General features: G+C 42.5%; 1 protein-coding gene across 7 annotated transcripts in view; it reads right to left on the bottom strand.

Annotated features, from left to right (window-relative positions):
- The window catches only part of SCUBE2 (signal peptide, CUB domain and EGF like domain containing 2), a 66,572-nt gene that overhangs the window by 32,743 nt on the left and 17,420 nt on the right, over window positions 1–16,409 (bottom strand). For all 7 annotated transcript variants that reach the window (XM_058305771.2, XM_058305775.2, XM_058305773.2 and 4 more), the window contains exons 5-9: window positions 13,387–13,512; window positions 9,882–9,998; window positions 9,066–9,155; window positions 3,481–3,597; window positions 2,385–2,507 (exon numbers count right to left, since the gene is read on the bottom strand). In XM_058305771.2, the coding sequence (XP_058161754.1) occupies window positions 2,385–2,507; window positions 3,481–3,597; window positions 9,066–9,155; window positions 9,882–9,998; window positions 13,387–13,512 (573 nt within the window). The remainder of the gene's footprint in view (window positions 1–2,384; window positions 2,508–3,480; window positions 3,598–9,065; window positions 9,156–9,881; window positions 9,999–13,386; window positions 13,513–16,409) is intronic.

Here is a 16,409-nt window from a genome sequence, read left to right as displayed (position 1 = left end):
AATTTCCTCAGCAATTTGTTCTGTGCAAATATTTGTTCTACCAGGACTGATCAGTGAAAAATGAGAAAAAGTCAGTTTCTTTCCTAGTAATTGATGCTGGTCAGTGAAATCTGTTAATAGTATCAGCCAGGTTTCTAAAAAAGAGTCTGGAGGCTGGCAGAAGGATTGCCCTCATGCACAACTGAGCAGAGTCAGAGAGACAGATAAAGCAGATACAACCCCCAGATATTGGTTCCTATGAAGGCTAAAGAGACCCATGAGAGTTATGGTCATGGCCGATGGGGTTTACTACCAGGGCAGATGGCCCCTCTCTGGAAATGGTGTTTATGTGTGATGAATCTGGACTCAGATGGGATCTCCCTTCATAAGACTTTCATACTAATCTGCTGGAGGTGCAGTTAACGTTGGGGTTTAAGATATAGTTAGGGGATTTGACTCTCTGGACTGATAATGTGATAGCCAGGTCCTGAGCCTCAACAGACTCCAGCACCTACAATCTGATTTATTGGACTTACCACACTCAGCTAAGATGGAGTTGAAGAAGGACAATCACCACACCATGGAGCCTAGAGTGATTACAACTGAAAATGGGAGGATGGCAGCCAGCATCCATGTGGAATCTGAGCCTCCTCTTGACATAGAGGTGCAATGGACACAACCAATCCAATGTCCACATAGAAGAGGTGGCATTGGATTGGGAAAAGTGGACATGGCGGACGATGGGTATGAGGAAGGGCAGGAAGAGATGAGAGGTGGGGGCGTATTTGGGACGTGGAGCTGCCCTGGATGGCGCCTTGGGGGTGATCACCGGACATCGTGGATCCTCACAGGGCCCACTGGATGGAATGGAGGAGAGTATGGGCCATGATGTGGACCATTGTCTATGAGGTGCAGAGGTGCCCAAAGATGTACTTACCAAATCCAATGGATGTGTCATGATGATGGGAACGAGTGTTGTTGGGGGGGGAGAGGGGGGGTGGGGGGGTGGGGTTGAATGGGACCTCACATATATATTTTTAATGTAATATTATTACAAAGTCAATAAAATAAAAAAAAAGTCACTGGGGGACTATATGGAAGAAAATGTGACTATACATATAAGACAACAAATCTTACAGTGCTGAAAGACAGATGTCTAAAAATATATATTTTTATTATTTTTAAACAAAAAAAAAAAAATAGTATCAGCCAGTTGTCGTGAAAGTGGACTCGTTCAGTAGCTGACTTTGGCTGCCCACTACGGGCTTTTGCTTTGCCAAAAATAATGAGATCACTTTTCTAATTCCTTTTTAATGTGTTTACACAGCTTAAACAGTATTTCTTGTTCCATACATTATGAAACATTATATGGAACAGCAAATTTGCTTTCCAAGTCAAACTAAAGAAAATCATACAATAATCAGACAGAATTAACTCACTCACTGGATTTAAAGAATATGCTTGAACTGCCTGAGAAATTATGTATTAAGAAAAGCAAGCCAAGAGAGAAGAAAATCCTAACTCACACCATAAGTTTTTTAAAAAAATATTGCTCATCTTTACTATTTGAAGTGAAATGACATATTATATATAGCAATTCAATATCAGGGTTTTTTAACAAAATAAGTTAGGGATTCTTATTCCCCAAAATGGAGCAGGAATAAATGACAGTACATCTTTCCTGAGTGCTTCTACCTACAAATCAGTGGGGCATAAAAGGTACTCATCTAAAATTATAAATGATGCCCCACCCAAACCAGCTTCCCACTTACCCAAAACAGTTACTAATATCAGTGCCAACTGCTTCCCAGACCAGTCCCTTGCTGCACTCCTTATGTGGGAAGGATGCTTCCCAGAAGGAGTCTTCAATGCTGCTGCAGGCCAACTAGCATGGCTGTTCCCCCCGCCCGCCCCCTGCCCTCCTCCTGCCCCCCCCCCCCCACTTCTCCCTCTCTGCTATCCTTCTCCCCAAGCATCAAAGGCTGGTGGTTCATAACAAGGGCTATAAGGAAAAGAACAAAACTGATACATGATCTTGATAATGGGTTTACCCCAACTTTTTGCTAGAAAGCCTACTTTAAATAAATCTGCATATTTTTCCACTACCTTTTGTTATAAAATCAGTAACATTAAAATAAATTTTAGAAAAGGAAAATAATTCATAATTTTGACACCTCAATACAATCCTGTTTGCATTCTATGTTCTATTCCATTTCTAGCAGCAAGCTCTGCTACAAACAGTTTTTACTCTATTTAACAGATGAATAAGTGAAGAACTGGCTGGAGGTGGGATTACTGACTCCTTCAAGAGCCCCAGCAAGCCAATCTCTGCCAGGATGGCATTAGGTTTTTTCTGCTCCAATGGACAGGCCATTTTGCAGCATGGCTACATTTTCAGCACATACCTTGGCAAGACTTCTCATCTGTTAATAATTTGAATCCTTTTTTGCAGCTGCAGTCAAAACTCCCTACAGTGTTTTTGCAGAAATGATCACAACCTCCATTGTGGACCTGGCACTCATCAATATCTGTAACAGACAAGCATCAGTAAATCAGAGAGTAACACTTGCCTCATTTCCCACAAATCTCTAAAGTGTCATTGTGTGTGCTTCATTATTCTCTAAAATAATAAAAAGAGAGCCATAAAAACATTTAAGAATGTTTGTTGATGTTTTTAATCTTACACTCATTTTCTTGTCTGGCTTAACCAATTTTGAAAGACAAGGGCCCATCCTCTTGAAAACTGTGATTTAACACTGCTCTCAACAAGCATTAAGTAAACAAACTACGGGAAATAAAGGTGATGCCCTGTTATATTCTCATTCTTTCACTGATCTCTCTCAAGAAGATGGTTCCCTTTAGTACACTTGCCATTCCCTTATAGCTTTAATCATTAAACTGGCAAATTGTATACTGATCAAATAGCCTCAATGTTTTTAATGGTTCCTCCTACTCATATTAATCTTATCTTTCCTCAGTTTCATCTGTAACTGGTTATTTACTTTTTATCATGCTAAAGAAGTAGGCCTTTGTACTCTTGCCCATGAAATACTAGGAGGTCATTAGGGTTCCTCTTCATCAGTAAAAGTTAGTGATACAGTTATTAATGAAGTACTCTGGATAATCATCTTGGCTGTCATTTACATAGTAATCTTTAGACTGTTATTTATGATATGCTGGTTTTATCTCCTTCAAATGAATGTTTCCTTGAACTCCAACCTTTTTCCAATGAGGCCACTGCCTGAAATGGATTATTGATGCTTGCAGAGGCTGACCTTCTCAAGGGTTAGTGCAATTAAACTGATTCTAATTATGCTTACTCAATTATAACCTTTTACTAGCCCAGGGAAGAAAAGCTTCCTTCAGTATATATCACAAGTAATCTGGAGTTGCTCAGATGGTGGACATGCAGGGAAAGAGCTGCCTTTATCCCTGCACATTGGCAGTGTGGGGCTTCCCTCCACACAAGGGCACCAGCCCCCCTGGAGAGGCACAGACTACCTTTACAGGTCTTCCCATCCAACTGGAGAGTGAACCCAACAGGACAACTGCAGTGAACACCTGTTGAAGTATCCTTACAGGTGCGGTCACAACCTCCATTGTTGACAGCACACGTTTCTGACAAGGAGGTAAAGAAAAAGGCAGTTAGCTTCCTGAAGAAGGGCTGATATTATTGCAATGTTAATACCTGACAAAGTTCCTGAAAGCCAAGAAGCCACGGGGCATGGTGGGGGGGCAGCAGCAGGTACACATGGCCATATTCCAAGTCTCTGCCACTTGACAGTGAGATAAAAGGAAGTAGGTACAGCCCTTCCCAACCTAAATGAGTTATTTCTCCCAAGGAAGCTTGACAGGATCACCAGAGGTGTAAAGATATCTCTCCCAACCCGCAGAGCCTTTCCTCTCTACTGGGAGATTGGACGCCGCTAAAAGTTCCTGCTGATGAAGGGCAAGTGACTGTAAAGTCTGACTGCCTCTGGCAGGTTGGCTGTGAGTACAGAACAGGGCAAAGGAGACAGTTCTGCCTTAATCCTGAGCATCCTCTCTTCAATATGAATAATGGGCAAAGCAAGAAAGAGAAGGTTAGCGCCACCCACCCCAACCACTCCCTTGTTGCAGACTAATGACTTTAGCCTTGTAACTGCCAATTAACACAGATTAGAACAGGGGTCCTTAACAAGAGGTCTGTGAGCTTGAATTGAAATTCAAAAAAACATGGTTCTTGCGGGCCTGTGTTAGTGTGGGTGTGATATATTTATTAAATAATACAATATAGTGTGGAACTTAATAAGGGGTCCATGTTTTTCACCTGACAGAGGGCCCCGTGCAACAAAAAAGGTTAAGAACCCCTGCATTACAATCTTAACTTTCCTGAAAGGGGAAAGACCTCTCAAAACCACCTGAGAAATCAATCACAGTTGTTAAATCACAATCATAGAGATGAGGAACAATAAGCGAACAACCTTCTAGTTCTGTATTTCCTACAGGTATTCCAAGTAATGGACAAGTGCTGTTCAATGTTCATTCCATCATCAGCATCTAGGCACCCAGAAGCCAGATTTTACTTCTAGAATGCCTCATTTTAAAGCCTGGGGAGGACAAGATTAGTTCTAATTAAATATGACAGATGGAACATGTGTATTTATTTCACTAAAATGAAAGTAAATAGATTTTAATAATATGAATCACTAAGGACAAAGGAAATAGGAGAAGAGGAGACAAGAGATGAATGGTGTCAAATTTTCTAGAAGAGGCATGATAATGGATGAGCAGTAGCTAGCATAGCAGAAAGCTAAACCCCAACAGTCTGCCAACAAGTGGTAAGCTCATTTGAGCCAGAATACCAGAAAGGCCCAGGAATTGGAAGTACCAAGTTATCCCTGCAGCAGAGATGAAGATGGAACTAAAAGCAGCAGGATGGGATGCGAGTCTATATAAGAAAAAGATATGTGCCCAGGTCCCCTCCTTAATTCCGTATGGCCAGGTGACTTCTCCTTTCCCAGTTTCAGCTAAAGCAAAGAAGTTTATCATTTAGACAAGTTGCACCAGAGAAACACCAAAACTCAAGGACACCAGGAATAACAGAGGATGGGGGAGAGTCAGGTGAAAGACTGTACTCTGAAAAGAGAGACCACAAGCCCTCATTCCATCCTCAGCTACCAGAACGCTGACAGCCAACCCTACAGGCCCCAGGCAGGAGACTAAAGGACTCCCCTCTAGCAAAACTGACCTGCCTAAGTGAAAAGACCTGTAGGTACTGGCATCTGAGGATCTCCAAATCAAATTTATGAGCCACTGTCTAGTCACTCAAGCTTAATGCCCACCAGATGACAGAGTATCCAATTGACTTTTTAGTATGTCACTCCTAAATATGAAAAGTTGGTGCCAAGAATTACCAGACATTTTAGGAAAGCTTCTAATATAAAATTAACACATCAGATCAAACAAACAGTTTCCCTTAAATAGGGTGAAAAGGAACCGGGAAAAAAACAAAGAGGAGCTAAAAAGAAAAACCTTATAATTTAATTTCCTCAGAAAGATAAGAAAAGGATCTATGAAATAGGAATAGGTTACCACAAGGAAAGAATGACCAGAAAACAAATAAAATTCTTGAAAATTTAAAATACGAAAGCAAAGAATCCTAGAGAAGGATTAAAAGCCAAAAATGTAAAAATCGCCTACAAAGTAGAATAAAAACATAAAGAAAAGATAAGAAAATTAGAGGATCAATCCAGAAGTTAAAATAGCCAACTAACAGGAGTTCCAGAGAGAGAGAGAGAGAGAGAAAGGAGAGATGAAAATTATCAAAGAAAAAAATACACGAAAATTTCTCAGAACCAAGTACTTGACTGTCCATATTGAAAAGGCCTACTGCGTGCTCAGAAGAGCAGATGGGAAAAGTCCCACACTAAGAGACAGAATTGTGAAATTCCAGAGCACTGGGAACAAGGGGAAGATCCTCAAAGCTTCTAGAGAGAAGTTTTCATAGGTTTCATATAAAGGATCAAGAATCAAAATGACTTTAGACTTCTATAAATAACTCTTGATGCTTGAAAACACATAGTTATTAAAAGCAATCATTTCAAAACTCAGATGGAATATTATTTCCAACTCTAAATTCTATACTGAGCCAAATTCCAGTAAAGGACAAAGGTAGATAAAGATATTTTCAGGCACACAAAAATTTTTAAAAATCTACATCTCATACATCTTTTTTCAGGGAGATCCTGGAGGATGTGCTCTACCAAAACAAAGATGAAAATTAATAAAAGAGAAGACATGGGATCCACCCAAACAGAAGAGTGGAGAAGGGAATACCTAGGATGGTGGTAAAGGGAAGACTCAGATGAGAGATGAGCAAGACAGTCAGGCCCTATAAGCAGGAGGGTGGAAGCCTCAGAAGGGAATTCTTTAGAAGAAAAATGAGTTTACAAGTTACCTGCTGTGTTTGAACATATTTAACTGGGTTTTAGAGCTCTGTCAGAAATTTGCAAAAGGATTGGTAATACGTACTTAGAAAATGAAGCACACAAAGAAAATATGTTCATAGCAAATTATCTGACTCAGAGGCAAATCACATTTAGATAGTCATAGTCACAATAATGTAAACACATAATATTGATTTAAATTGTGATAAAAGTATATTAAGGATATTGAGAGAGGGCGTGTGTGTGTTAAGGGGGTGGGCATGGGAAGAAAGAACTAAACACTAGTCTTCCATGGAGGAAGTCAAAAGTTAATATCTAGGGAAGCAGATATGGCTCAATCAATTGGGCTCCTGTCTACCATATAGGAGGTTCAGAGTTCAATGCCCAGGGCCTCCTGGTGAGGGCAAGCTGGCCCATGCAGTGTGCCGGCCCACACAGGAATGCTGCCCTGTGTGGAAATGCCGCCCTGCACAGGAGTGCCGGCTGATGTGAAGAGCTGGTGCAGTAAGATGACGCAACAAGAAACACAGAGGAGAGAAAATAAGAAGTTGTAGCAGAACAGGGAATTGAGGTGGTGCAAGAGAGTAATGGCCTCTCTCCCACTCTGGAAGGTCCCAGGATCGGTTTCTGGCACCACCTAATGAGAATACAAGCAGACACAGAAGAACACACAGCGAATAGACACAGAGAGCAGACAACAGGGGGATTAGGGTATGGGTAGAAATAAATAAAATCTTTAAAAAAAAGTTAATATCTAAAACTGACACATCAGGGAAGCAGATGTGACTCAAGCAGTTGGGTGCCTGCCTACCACATGGGAGGTCCTGGGTTCGGTTCCCAGTGCCTCCTAAAGATGAGTAAGACAACAAGCTTATGCAACAGTGAGCTGATGCAATGAGGAGACACAACAAGGAAACACAATGAGAGACGTAACACTCAGAGGGCGGAGATAGCTCAAGAGATTGGGTGCCTCCCTCCCACATGGGAGGTCCCAGGTTTGGTTCCCGATGCCTCCTCAAAAGAAGACAAACAGACACAGAAAGCACACAAATAACAGGCACAGAGAGTAGACAGTGAGGGCAAACAACCAGGCAGAGGGACAGTGTGAGAAATAAATAAAATAAAACTTAAAAAAAAAACCCGATACATCAATAAATAATTATATATACCTTAGCTTTCAGAAATATGGAGGAAGGAAAAAAAAAAAACAAATAGGAGAATTGAAAATTGTTGCCCCTGGTAAATGAGATGAGAGGATGGGAAGGGATGAGAAAAGGAAATGATGTATTTCATTACAAGCTTAGTAATACTAATTACATTTTTATATTATTCATATGCACTATTTTTAAATCCTTAGTTCAGTTCATATGCACTATTTTAATCTAAGGCAATTAAAAATAGTTTTTTAAAGGGCAGAAAAGATCACACAAAGTCACCTGCCTGGTAACACCCGTGGCTACTCAATATTCTCACCTGGTCATGAAATCCAGAAGCTGACAAAAGATCAGTTCAGTTTAGGTCAAGCCAAGCTTTCTCTAGAATAATAATCTGTCAAAGGATCTGTCTGATTCCCACCCACCACAGCTACCTCTTGTACTGCTCTTGTCTCCAGCTCAGCTGGCAGACCTGCTGGCAGACCTTCCCAGGCCCCACAGCCAAATGTCCCTCTTCTCCATTCATCTCTTGTACCATTAATATTGGCTGAATCAGAAACAGAAGACTCAGTGGACCTTAAATAGACAAATCGCCACGCTAAGCTGGAGGCTGCCCAAAGTGAGTTACTCAAAAGGAAGGAAACCAACTCCTTGCTAGCCCAACTCCAGGCACTGGACACTGGGTAATTTTGCATATTATCATCTTAATTGATCTTCCTGACAATCCCAAGAGGTAGGTTTTATTACATCCATTTTAAAGACCAGGAGATGGAAGCTCAGGCTAGTTTGCTCAAGGTCTTGTAGCCTGTCAGAGCAGTGCTAGGACATTAACCTGGTTGTGCTGACGGCCCTGCCTGTGCTCTTTTCACATTACCAGGGGCCTTGGGTGGTGATTAAGCACCAACAGGGAAGTGGACGAGGCTCAACAGATAGGGTGTCCGCCTACCACATGGGAGGTCCAGGGTTCAAACCCAGGGCCTCCTGACCCGTGTGGTGAGCTGGCTCATGTGCAGTGCTGATGTACGCCAAGGGTGCTGTGCCACGCAGGGGTGTCCCCCGCACAGGGGAGCCCTACGTGCAAGGAGTGCACCCTGTAAGGAGAGCTGCCCAGCGTGAAAGAAAGTGCAGCCTGCCCAGGAATGGTGCCGCACACACGGAGAGCTGACACAGCAAGATGACGCAACAAAAAGAAACACAGATTCCGGGTGTCGCTGACAAGAATACAAGCAGACACAGAAGAGCACACAGCGAATGGACACAGAGAGCAGACAACTGGGGGTGGGGGGTGGGGGGGAAGGGAAGAGAAATAAATAAAAATAAATGAATCTTAAAAAAAAAAAGCACCAACAGTGGTTAAAGAGTAGACATGCCCTGGCTGGGCAGGGGCTGTTCTCCCAGTCCAGCTGGTCTGAGGGCAGGAGGCCCACAAACTCAGGCCTGATACAGTAAACTGGGGAGGGGAAGGGCCGATGGCAGTGGCCAGGAGAGGGCGGTTGAGGCCTACCCATGAGCAGTCGCCGCTTCACCCGTTTATCCCCATCAGCCACGGACGTGGCATTGTTCTCCATCACCTCCAAGGCACCATCCTCTAGCTCTACAAAAGAACCAAAAGAGCACAGTCCTCAGAATGAATGAATCAGACTATTCATTCCCAGCACAACCACTTCTGAAATCCCAGACATGAGAACAATTTAAAAAATGTGACTTTGTTCACACAATAAAAATGTTGTAATGAGGCCTTCTGTTAAATGATTGCAGTTCCTTAGTAAACATTAAATATGGAAAAGACTTTTTTAGTATATTGCACTGACCAAAGAGACACCAGGCAATGCAAACTTCAGAGTCACTCTAGTTCCCTTAGTCCAGGACAAAAAGAACTTTGGAGACCTCTAAAAAAGACACGCCACGAAGGTCAGGGCAGGCATTCACCAGAAATAAGCAGCCCTGGTTCCTGCTGACCTTGAAGTTTGCTGCGTCATCACAAACACTAGCTCTAGCCTTGCCTTACCCTCACCCCTTGGGATGTGTTGTCCCCCGTCTCCAGTATGCCAGTGTCGGGAGCAGCCTAGTCCAGGAGAGGGGGAAGGGCTTTCCAAGGCCACCCAGGGAGAGAGGGTCAGAACAGCGTCCAGATCTCAACCCATGCACCCCCAGGCCCAGACCACTCCCACTGCAGCATGTGCAATAGCTCGGGCCCTATTTGGGGACAAACGCACTGGAAACACCCTCTATCTGGTGCCAAACACCATTAAGACTGCCTGTGCTCGCAGAGTGGGCGGCCTGGGGCAGACCCTCACCCAGATGTCGGGTCACCACTCACCGAGGCAGCTCCTCCCATCTGTGTGTATCTTGTACTGGGGGTGGCAGCTACATGCTGGGCCTTCAGCCGTGTCCTCACAGGAGTGCTGGCACCCACCATTTCCATGGTTACAGGTCACTGAGAGAAAGACGAAGCAATAATAAAGCACTGAGATTTCCACGAGCAGGGCTGTGTTTGCTCAAGGAGAGCCCTGATTTTCATAGCAAGTGTTTGAGCAGCTAGTATGTGCCAGGGACTGTGCATGAGAAATACCTGACTCAGCCCCTGTCCCTGTCTATGCAAATGATAGTCACGATACAAGTTGTAGAAACGCTGAAACGCAGGTTTGAACAAGTCATATAGGAAGACAGCGGTGGAAGGTTGTTGATGTGGGAGAGTGGGGTGAGAGGGGTGGGGGGTATATGGGGACCTCTTATATTTTTTTAATGTAACATTTAAAAAAAATAATGAGAGGAAAAAAATAAAGGAAATTACATGAAAACATTTGGGGTTACTGCTTTGCTCTATCTAATGAAGTTTGCATGTTAATACAACTGTTCTGGGGCTCTGGGGAAAGCTATAGCCCTTTATGCCTGGAACAGACAGACAATATTTCATTTGTATGTGTGTGTTAGGATTTCTGTCATCAAATTCCATCTGGATTAGTGGGAAGGGAGGGTAACCAAAGGAAATGATGACTCTTTGCACACAATTAATGCAACATTAACCAAAAATTTATGAAGAATATATATGAACACATTGATAACAGGCAAAAGAGAGAAAAGAAAAGCTAGCTATGAAACTATCTATTCCAACTGCTGATAGTGGATACCGCTAACAAAGGAAATAGGAAGGGGAAGGAGACTACATGTTTTCTTTATACACTCTTGTCCAGTTTGAATTCTTATATAAGCATTTGTAATTTTTCTAATTTAAAAGAACAACATATTTGCGATGTGAGAAAGAAATACTGTATGATTACAGTCACATAAAAATTTGTATGGATTTGAACCACAATTAATAAGAATGTGATAGGATTCTGGATCTTTTTCTTTTTTTATTTCCTTAAAAATTTTGTTACAATATTTTTTGAGCAATGACATCTTTAAAAACACTTAGGGAAGCAGACTTGGCCCAGTGGATAGGGCATCTGCCTACCACAGGGGAGGTCTGTGGTTCAAACCCCGGGCCTCCTTGACCCGTGTGCAGCTGGCCCATGTGCAGTGCTGATGCACGCAAGGAGTGCCCTGCCACACAGGGGTGTCCCCGCATAGGGGAGCTCCACGCGCAAGGAGTGCACCCCATAAGGAGAGCTGCCCAGGGAGAAAGAAAGTGCAGCCTGCCCAGGAATGGTGCCGCACACACAGAGAGCTGACGCAACAAGATGATGCAGCAGAAAGAAACACAGATTCCCAGTGCCGCTGATAAGGATAGAAGTGGTCACAGAAGAACACACAGTGAATGGACACAGAGAGCAGACAACTGGGGGGGGGGGGGGAAGGGGAGAGAAATAAATAAAAAATAAATCTTTAAAACAAAACCACTTAAATTAAAAAAGAAAAAAAAACTTTCAGGTGTTCTACCTCCTGCAACTAGTTTCTGAAAAATAAAATGCTGAGAGTTTTGCTCTACCAGTATGTCTTTGAATGACCCCTCCTTTTGAAGACATCTGGAGGCAATTTTGTGCCTCTGCCAGGAGAAGTGGTCTCTACTCTGCTGAGCCCACAGGGGTTGCTCTGAGGCAACCTCACTTTTAGGGGCTGTCAGAGCTTGCCAGAGCCTGTTGTTTGAATGTGATTGTGGCACCAGCCCCATTTTGGCAGGCTTCGAGGCTACACCCTGTGATGGGGGAAGTGGGGAGATGTCTCTCACAGGGGAAACTGTTTCCTTATCTCTTAACACTAAGGTCTACTCTCTGTAAACAACCATCCCTAAAAAACCGTGGAGTTGTTCTCTCCATGGCTTTAGGAAGCACTCCTCAAGGGAAATTCTCACTGCTTACTCTGGCAAAAAAAAAAAAAATAGTGGTTCAGGAGCACCCCTGGTTGCCTGTTATTTTTTCACTACCAGTTGGAGTTTTCATTATCACAACTATCTGTGTCAACTGTGCCTGGACTGGGCATTCCATTCATTCACCCATTCATTAAACAAATGTGTAGTGGGCACATTCCCACAGAAGGTATCAGGGGAACACTGAGAAACAAACGTAAGACAAGGTCCCCACTTGAAGTGTCTTGTAGCTGGGGAAAGAGGGACATAAATACACAATTCAACTCAGGCTGCCATGTGCTGTAATTGAGGAACGAACAAAATGGTGGGGGAGAAAAAACCAAAATGGCTGCCCTGTCCAAGATCATCTGAGATAGTATTGGTTGGTGATTAAGAGTATGAGCTTTTGGGAAGCGGACTTGGCCAAGTGGTTAGGGTGTCCGTCTACCACATGGGAGGTCCGCGGTTCAAACCCCGGGCCTCCTTGACCCGTGTGCAGCTGGCCCACGCGCAGTGCTGAAGCACGCAAGGAGTGCCGCCCCACGCAGGGGTGTCCCCTTCGTAGGGGAGCCCCATGTGCAAGGAGTGTGCCCTGCAAGGAGTGTGCCCCTAAGGAGAGCCGCCCAGCACAAAAGAAAGTGCAGCCTGCCTAAGAATGGCGCTGCCCACATGGAGAGCTGACACACCAAGATGATGCGACAAAAAGAAACAGATTCCCATGACAACAATAGAAACGGACAAAGATGACCTAGCAAATAGACACAGAGAACAGACAACCGGGGCGGGGGGTAGAAATAAATAAATAAATCTTTAAAAAGAAAAAAAAGAGCATAAGCTTTACTGTTTGGCAGATCTAGGTTTAAATCCTAATTTGCCACTTATTCCCAGTGTGGTCTCGTTTCTTTAATGACATAATTTTCTCAACTAAAAATGAGGATAACACTACTCAGCTGATAGAGCTGTGGTTTTAAGGATTAAATGGGAAAAGGTACATACTTGAGGCCAATGTTTGCACATAATAAATGCTCCCCCCAAAATAATAGCTAATGTCCTTATCATCATCAGAAGTTAGGCAGGATATTGCAGGTTGAGTAAGAATTCACCCAGCCTGGAAGAAGAGTGCATGAGACAAGCCTTGGTGGCGGCATGGAAGAACTGGCTATTCCTCAAAAGGGAGAGGGGAAGTGGATGAGGCGTGTAAGAGAAGTGGGTAGCAAAGATCTGTGATGGTCAGAGGAAGAAATTTGCCTTTATTCTGTGGGAATAGGAGCCCACCTCCTTCCTCCCCACAACATCCACATTCCTTCCCCCTGAATTTCATTTCCTTCTGATTGGTTCCTTAAAAACACAACGTTTCCCTTCCCTATGGGGGACTACCCTTGAGCAGTGAGCTAAGTACCCGGTGGAGTATCTCATGCCAGCTGCTTTCCCTGCTGCTGCTCCTGTGCCATGTGGTGGAGTTTCTCTGCTGGGGCAGCAAAAATCACCTTCTGGGACATGATGGTTCCCAGTGAGGTATGCACCAGTCCATACTTACAGATGCAGTCTCTCTGGTTCTTGGCTAGCTCAAAACCAGGCCTGCACTCACAGGCGACGCTGCCCTTCGGGGCCTCCTTGCAGATGTGACTACAGCCATGATCTTTATTCATGCAGCTCAGGCCCTCTGCAAAACAGCAGCATAGAGTACGTCACCAGAGCATGGCCAGAATCCTGAGCCCCAGGGGGGCTCCACCTGAGTTTCCATCAGCTCCACATTTTAAAAGAATATGTCATTAAAATCAAGCCAGGTTGATCTTATCCTCAAAGCATGAGCAACAAAAGAAATAACAGATGAATGGGACCTCCTCAAAATTAAACACTTTTGCACCTCAAAGGACTTTGTCAAAATGGTGAAAAGGCAGCCAACTCAAGGGAAGAAAATATTTGGAAATCACATATCCTATAAGAGTTTAATATCCATGATATATAAAGAGATGCTACACTTCAACAATGAAAAGACAAACAACTTGATTAAAAACTGGGCAAAAGACTTGAACAGATATTTGTCCAAAGAAGAAATACAAATGGAAAGGAAAAAAAAAAACCCACGAAAAACAAACACACACATGAAAAAATGTTCAGTATCCCTAGCAGTTAGGGAAATGTAAATCAAATCTATAATGAGATATCATTTCATACCTATTAAAATGGCCACCATTAAAAAGGTGGAAAACTACAAGTGATGGAGAAGATATGGAGAGATAGGAATGCTTATTCACTGCTGGTGGAAATGTAGAATGGTACAGCCACTGCGGAGGATGTTGGGCAGTTTCTGAGGAAGTTGAATATAGATTTTCCACGTGATCCAGCAATACCAAAACTAGTTATATACCCTGAAGAAATGATTGCAGGGACATGAACAAACATCTTCACACTGATGTTCATAGCAGCATTATGCATGACTGCCAAAAGATGGAAACAACCCAAGGTCCATCAATTGAAGAATGGATAAACAAATTGTGCTGTATACATACAATGGAATACTATGCTGCTGGAAGAAGAAATGAAGTTGTAAAGCATATGACAACATGGATGAACCTGGAAGACATTATGCTGAGTGAAGCAAGCCAGACACAAAAGGACAAATACTGTATGATTGTGCTATTATGAACTACATATATTGTATTAACTCATGGAGTTAATAACTAGAATATAGGTCACCAGAAAATAGAATGAGGTTAGAGAATGGAAAGCTGAGATTTAATCTGTGCAGCAGAATTGGTAAAAATGTTCATAGATCTTTGGGAATGAAGAGAAATAGTGAAAGCGCATCATAGTGTTTGTAACTAGCAGTGCTAATATATGGATATGACTGGTTGAAAGAGAAAGTCTGAAGTCATGTATATTACTAGAAGGAAAGCTAAAAAATGCAACAGGACTGTATAGCATAGCGAAATCCCATGTGAAATATGAATATGGGGAATATTGCATATGTAAGACAGTTTTTCTTTGAACTGAACAAACATTTTAAGGTTATAAGATGTTAATATCAGGCAAAAATACAACGAAAGCAAAATATGGATAGCAGTGTATCTTCCATTAAGAATAAAAAGAAAAGGGAATATACTCAGTTAAAGAAACTTGTCTTGGATCAAAGGTACTACATAGTGTTTGACTCCATCTATACAAAATAGAAATACAAATAAATTAGAAAGACAGAAACAGAATAGCAGGTTTGTATGGCAGGGGAAGTGTAGAGAGATTGAGAGTTGATTATTACGGGACAGAACTGTTTTGTTTATCTGCTTTTTGTTTATTATTATTATTATTGGAATAATAAAAATGCCTTATTAATGATTGAAGTGATGAATGCATAACTATGTGTTTATACCAAAAACCATTGAATGTACAATTGCATGGATTGTATGCTTTATTAATATGTATCAATAATGGGGAGCAGGTGTAGCTCAGTGGTTGGGCGCCTCCTTCCCACGCATCCTCCTTCAATCCCTGGTACCTCCTAAGAAAATCAAGCCAGATCAATTAACAGATACTTGAAATTTTTCTTATGTCATCTAAGATATATGATGTCACTCTCCTGAGGAGGTGGGAGCCCTCCTACTAAACTGAAAAGAAAATGCCCACCAGGATCCCTCTGTGGGGTGAGGGATCAGGTTCCTGTTGACCCCAGGAACTGGTACTCATCTTCTCCTCTCTGCCATGCCATTACCATTTGCTGATAATGCAAGGGCAAAGGTGAATTTCCCTAGAAACAACAAACAAACAAACAAACACCTGTAGATAAACTGATGAAGATTCCCAACGTTTTCACATACTCTTGAAGATAACTTCAAAACTTTAAAAAAATGTCAACTCCCCTACCCCACTCCCCACCTTAAATCTGTACTTTGAGAGGTACGTCTGACCGCAGCATGTTGACATCACCACACAGACACCTGCCCAGAGAATCTCTCATGTGACCACCATGCTCAGTTAGTCCCTTGGCCCCTCTCTTAGGAGGCTTGGGGCATAAACTTCTGATAGACAGTGTCATAGAAACAGCAACTCAACAACAAAGAGGACAGCTGCTGTTCTGTTTGTACTGCATTATTTTGTACCTATTCATTTGTTGCTTTTTTCACATTTGTGCAAAGCAACTCTAAAACATCTTTGAGAGTAGGGACTTTGTTTTCATTGGCTCTCTACTATCAAAACACCTAACACTGGAAGCAGCACTGTTGTAAGTAGCACTGTTTAAACATGAGTACAAAAACTTTTCATTCAACTTCTCTATGAGCCAAGCTTTTTCTGTATTGTGCCCCTGAAACCTTAGCCAATATGCTCTAATGAAGTGAAAAAAAAAATCTGAAAAAAATCTCCTCTCTGGTTCTTACCACGAAGGCATGTATCTATGTTTAAATGGAACAATTGTTTCAATACAGACAGATGCCACCCCTAATCCAAAAGATAGTGCAAGAGTTAATACATCCCATACTTACTTGAAACCGTCTTGTTTTTTATCTGACAGCTATGAGCTGTTTGTACTCCAGCACTCAATCTGCTAGATGTTGCTGGGATTCA

The sequence above is a fragment of the Dasypus novemcinctus genome, chromosome 10 (assembly GCF_030445035.2).
Source record: "Dasypus novemcinctus isolate mDasNov1 chromosome 10, mDasNov1.1.hap2, whole genome shotgun sequence".
Classification (NCBI taxonomy): Eukaryota; Metazoa; Chordata; class Mammalia; order Cingulata; family Dasypodidae; genus Dasypus; species Dasypus novemcinctus.
The sequence above is the reverse complement of the archived record's forward strand: the minus strand, read 5'-3'. Positions and strand labels throughout refer to the sequence as shown.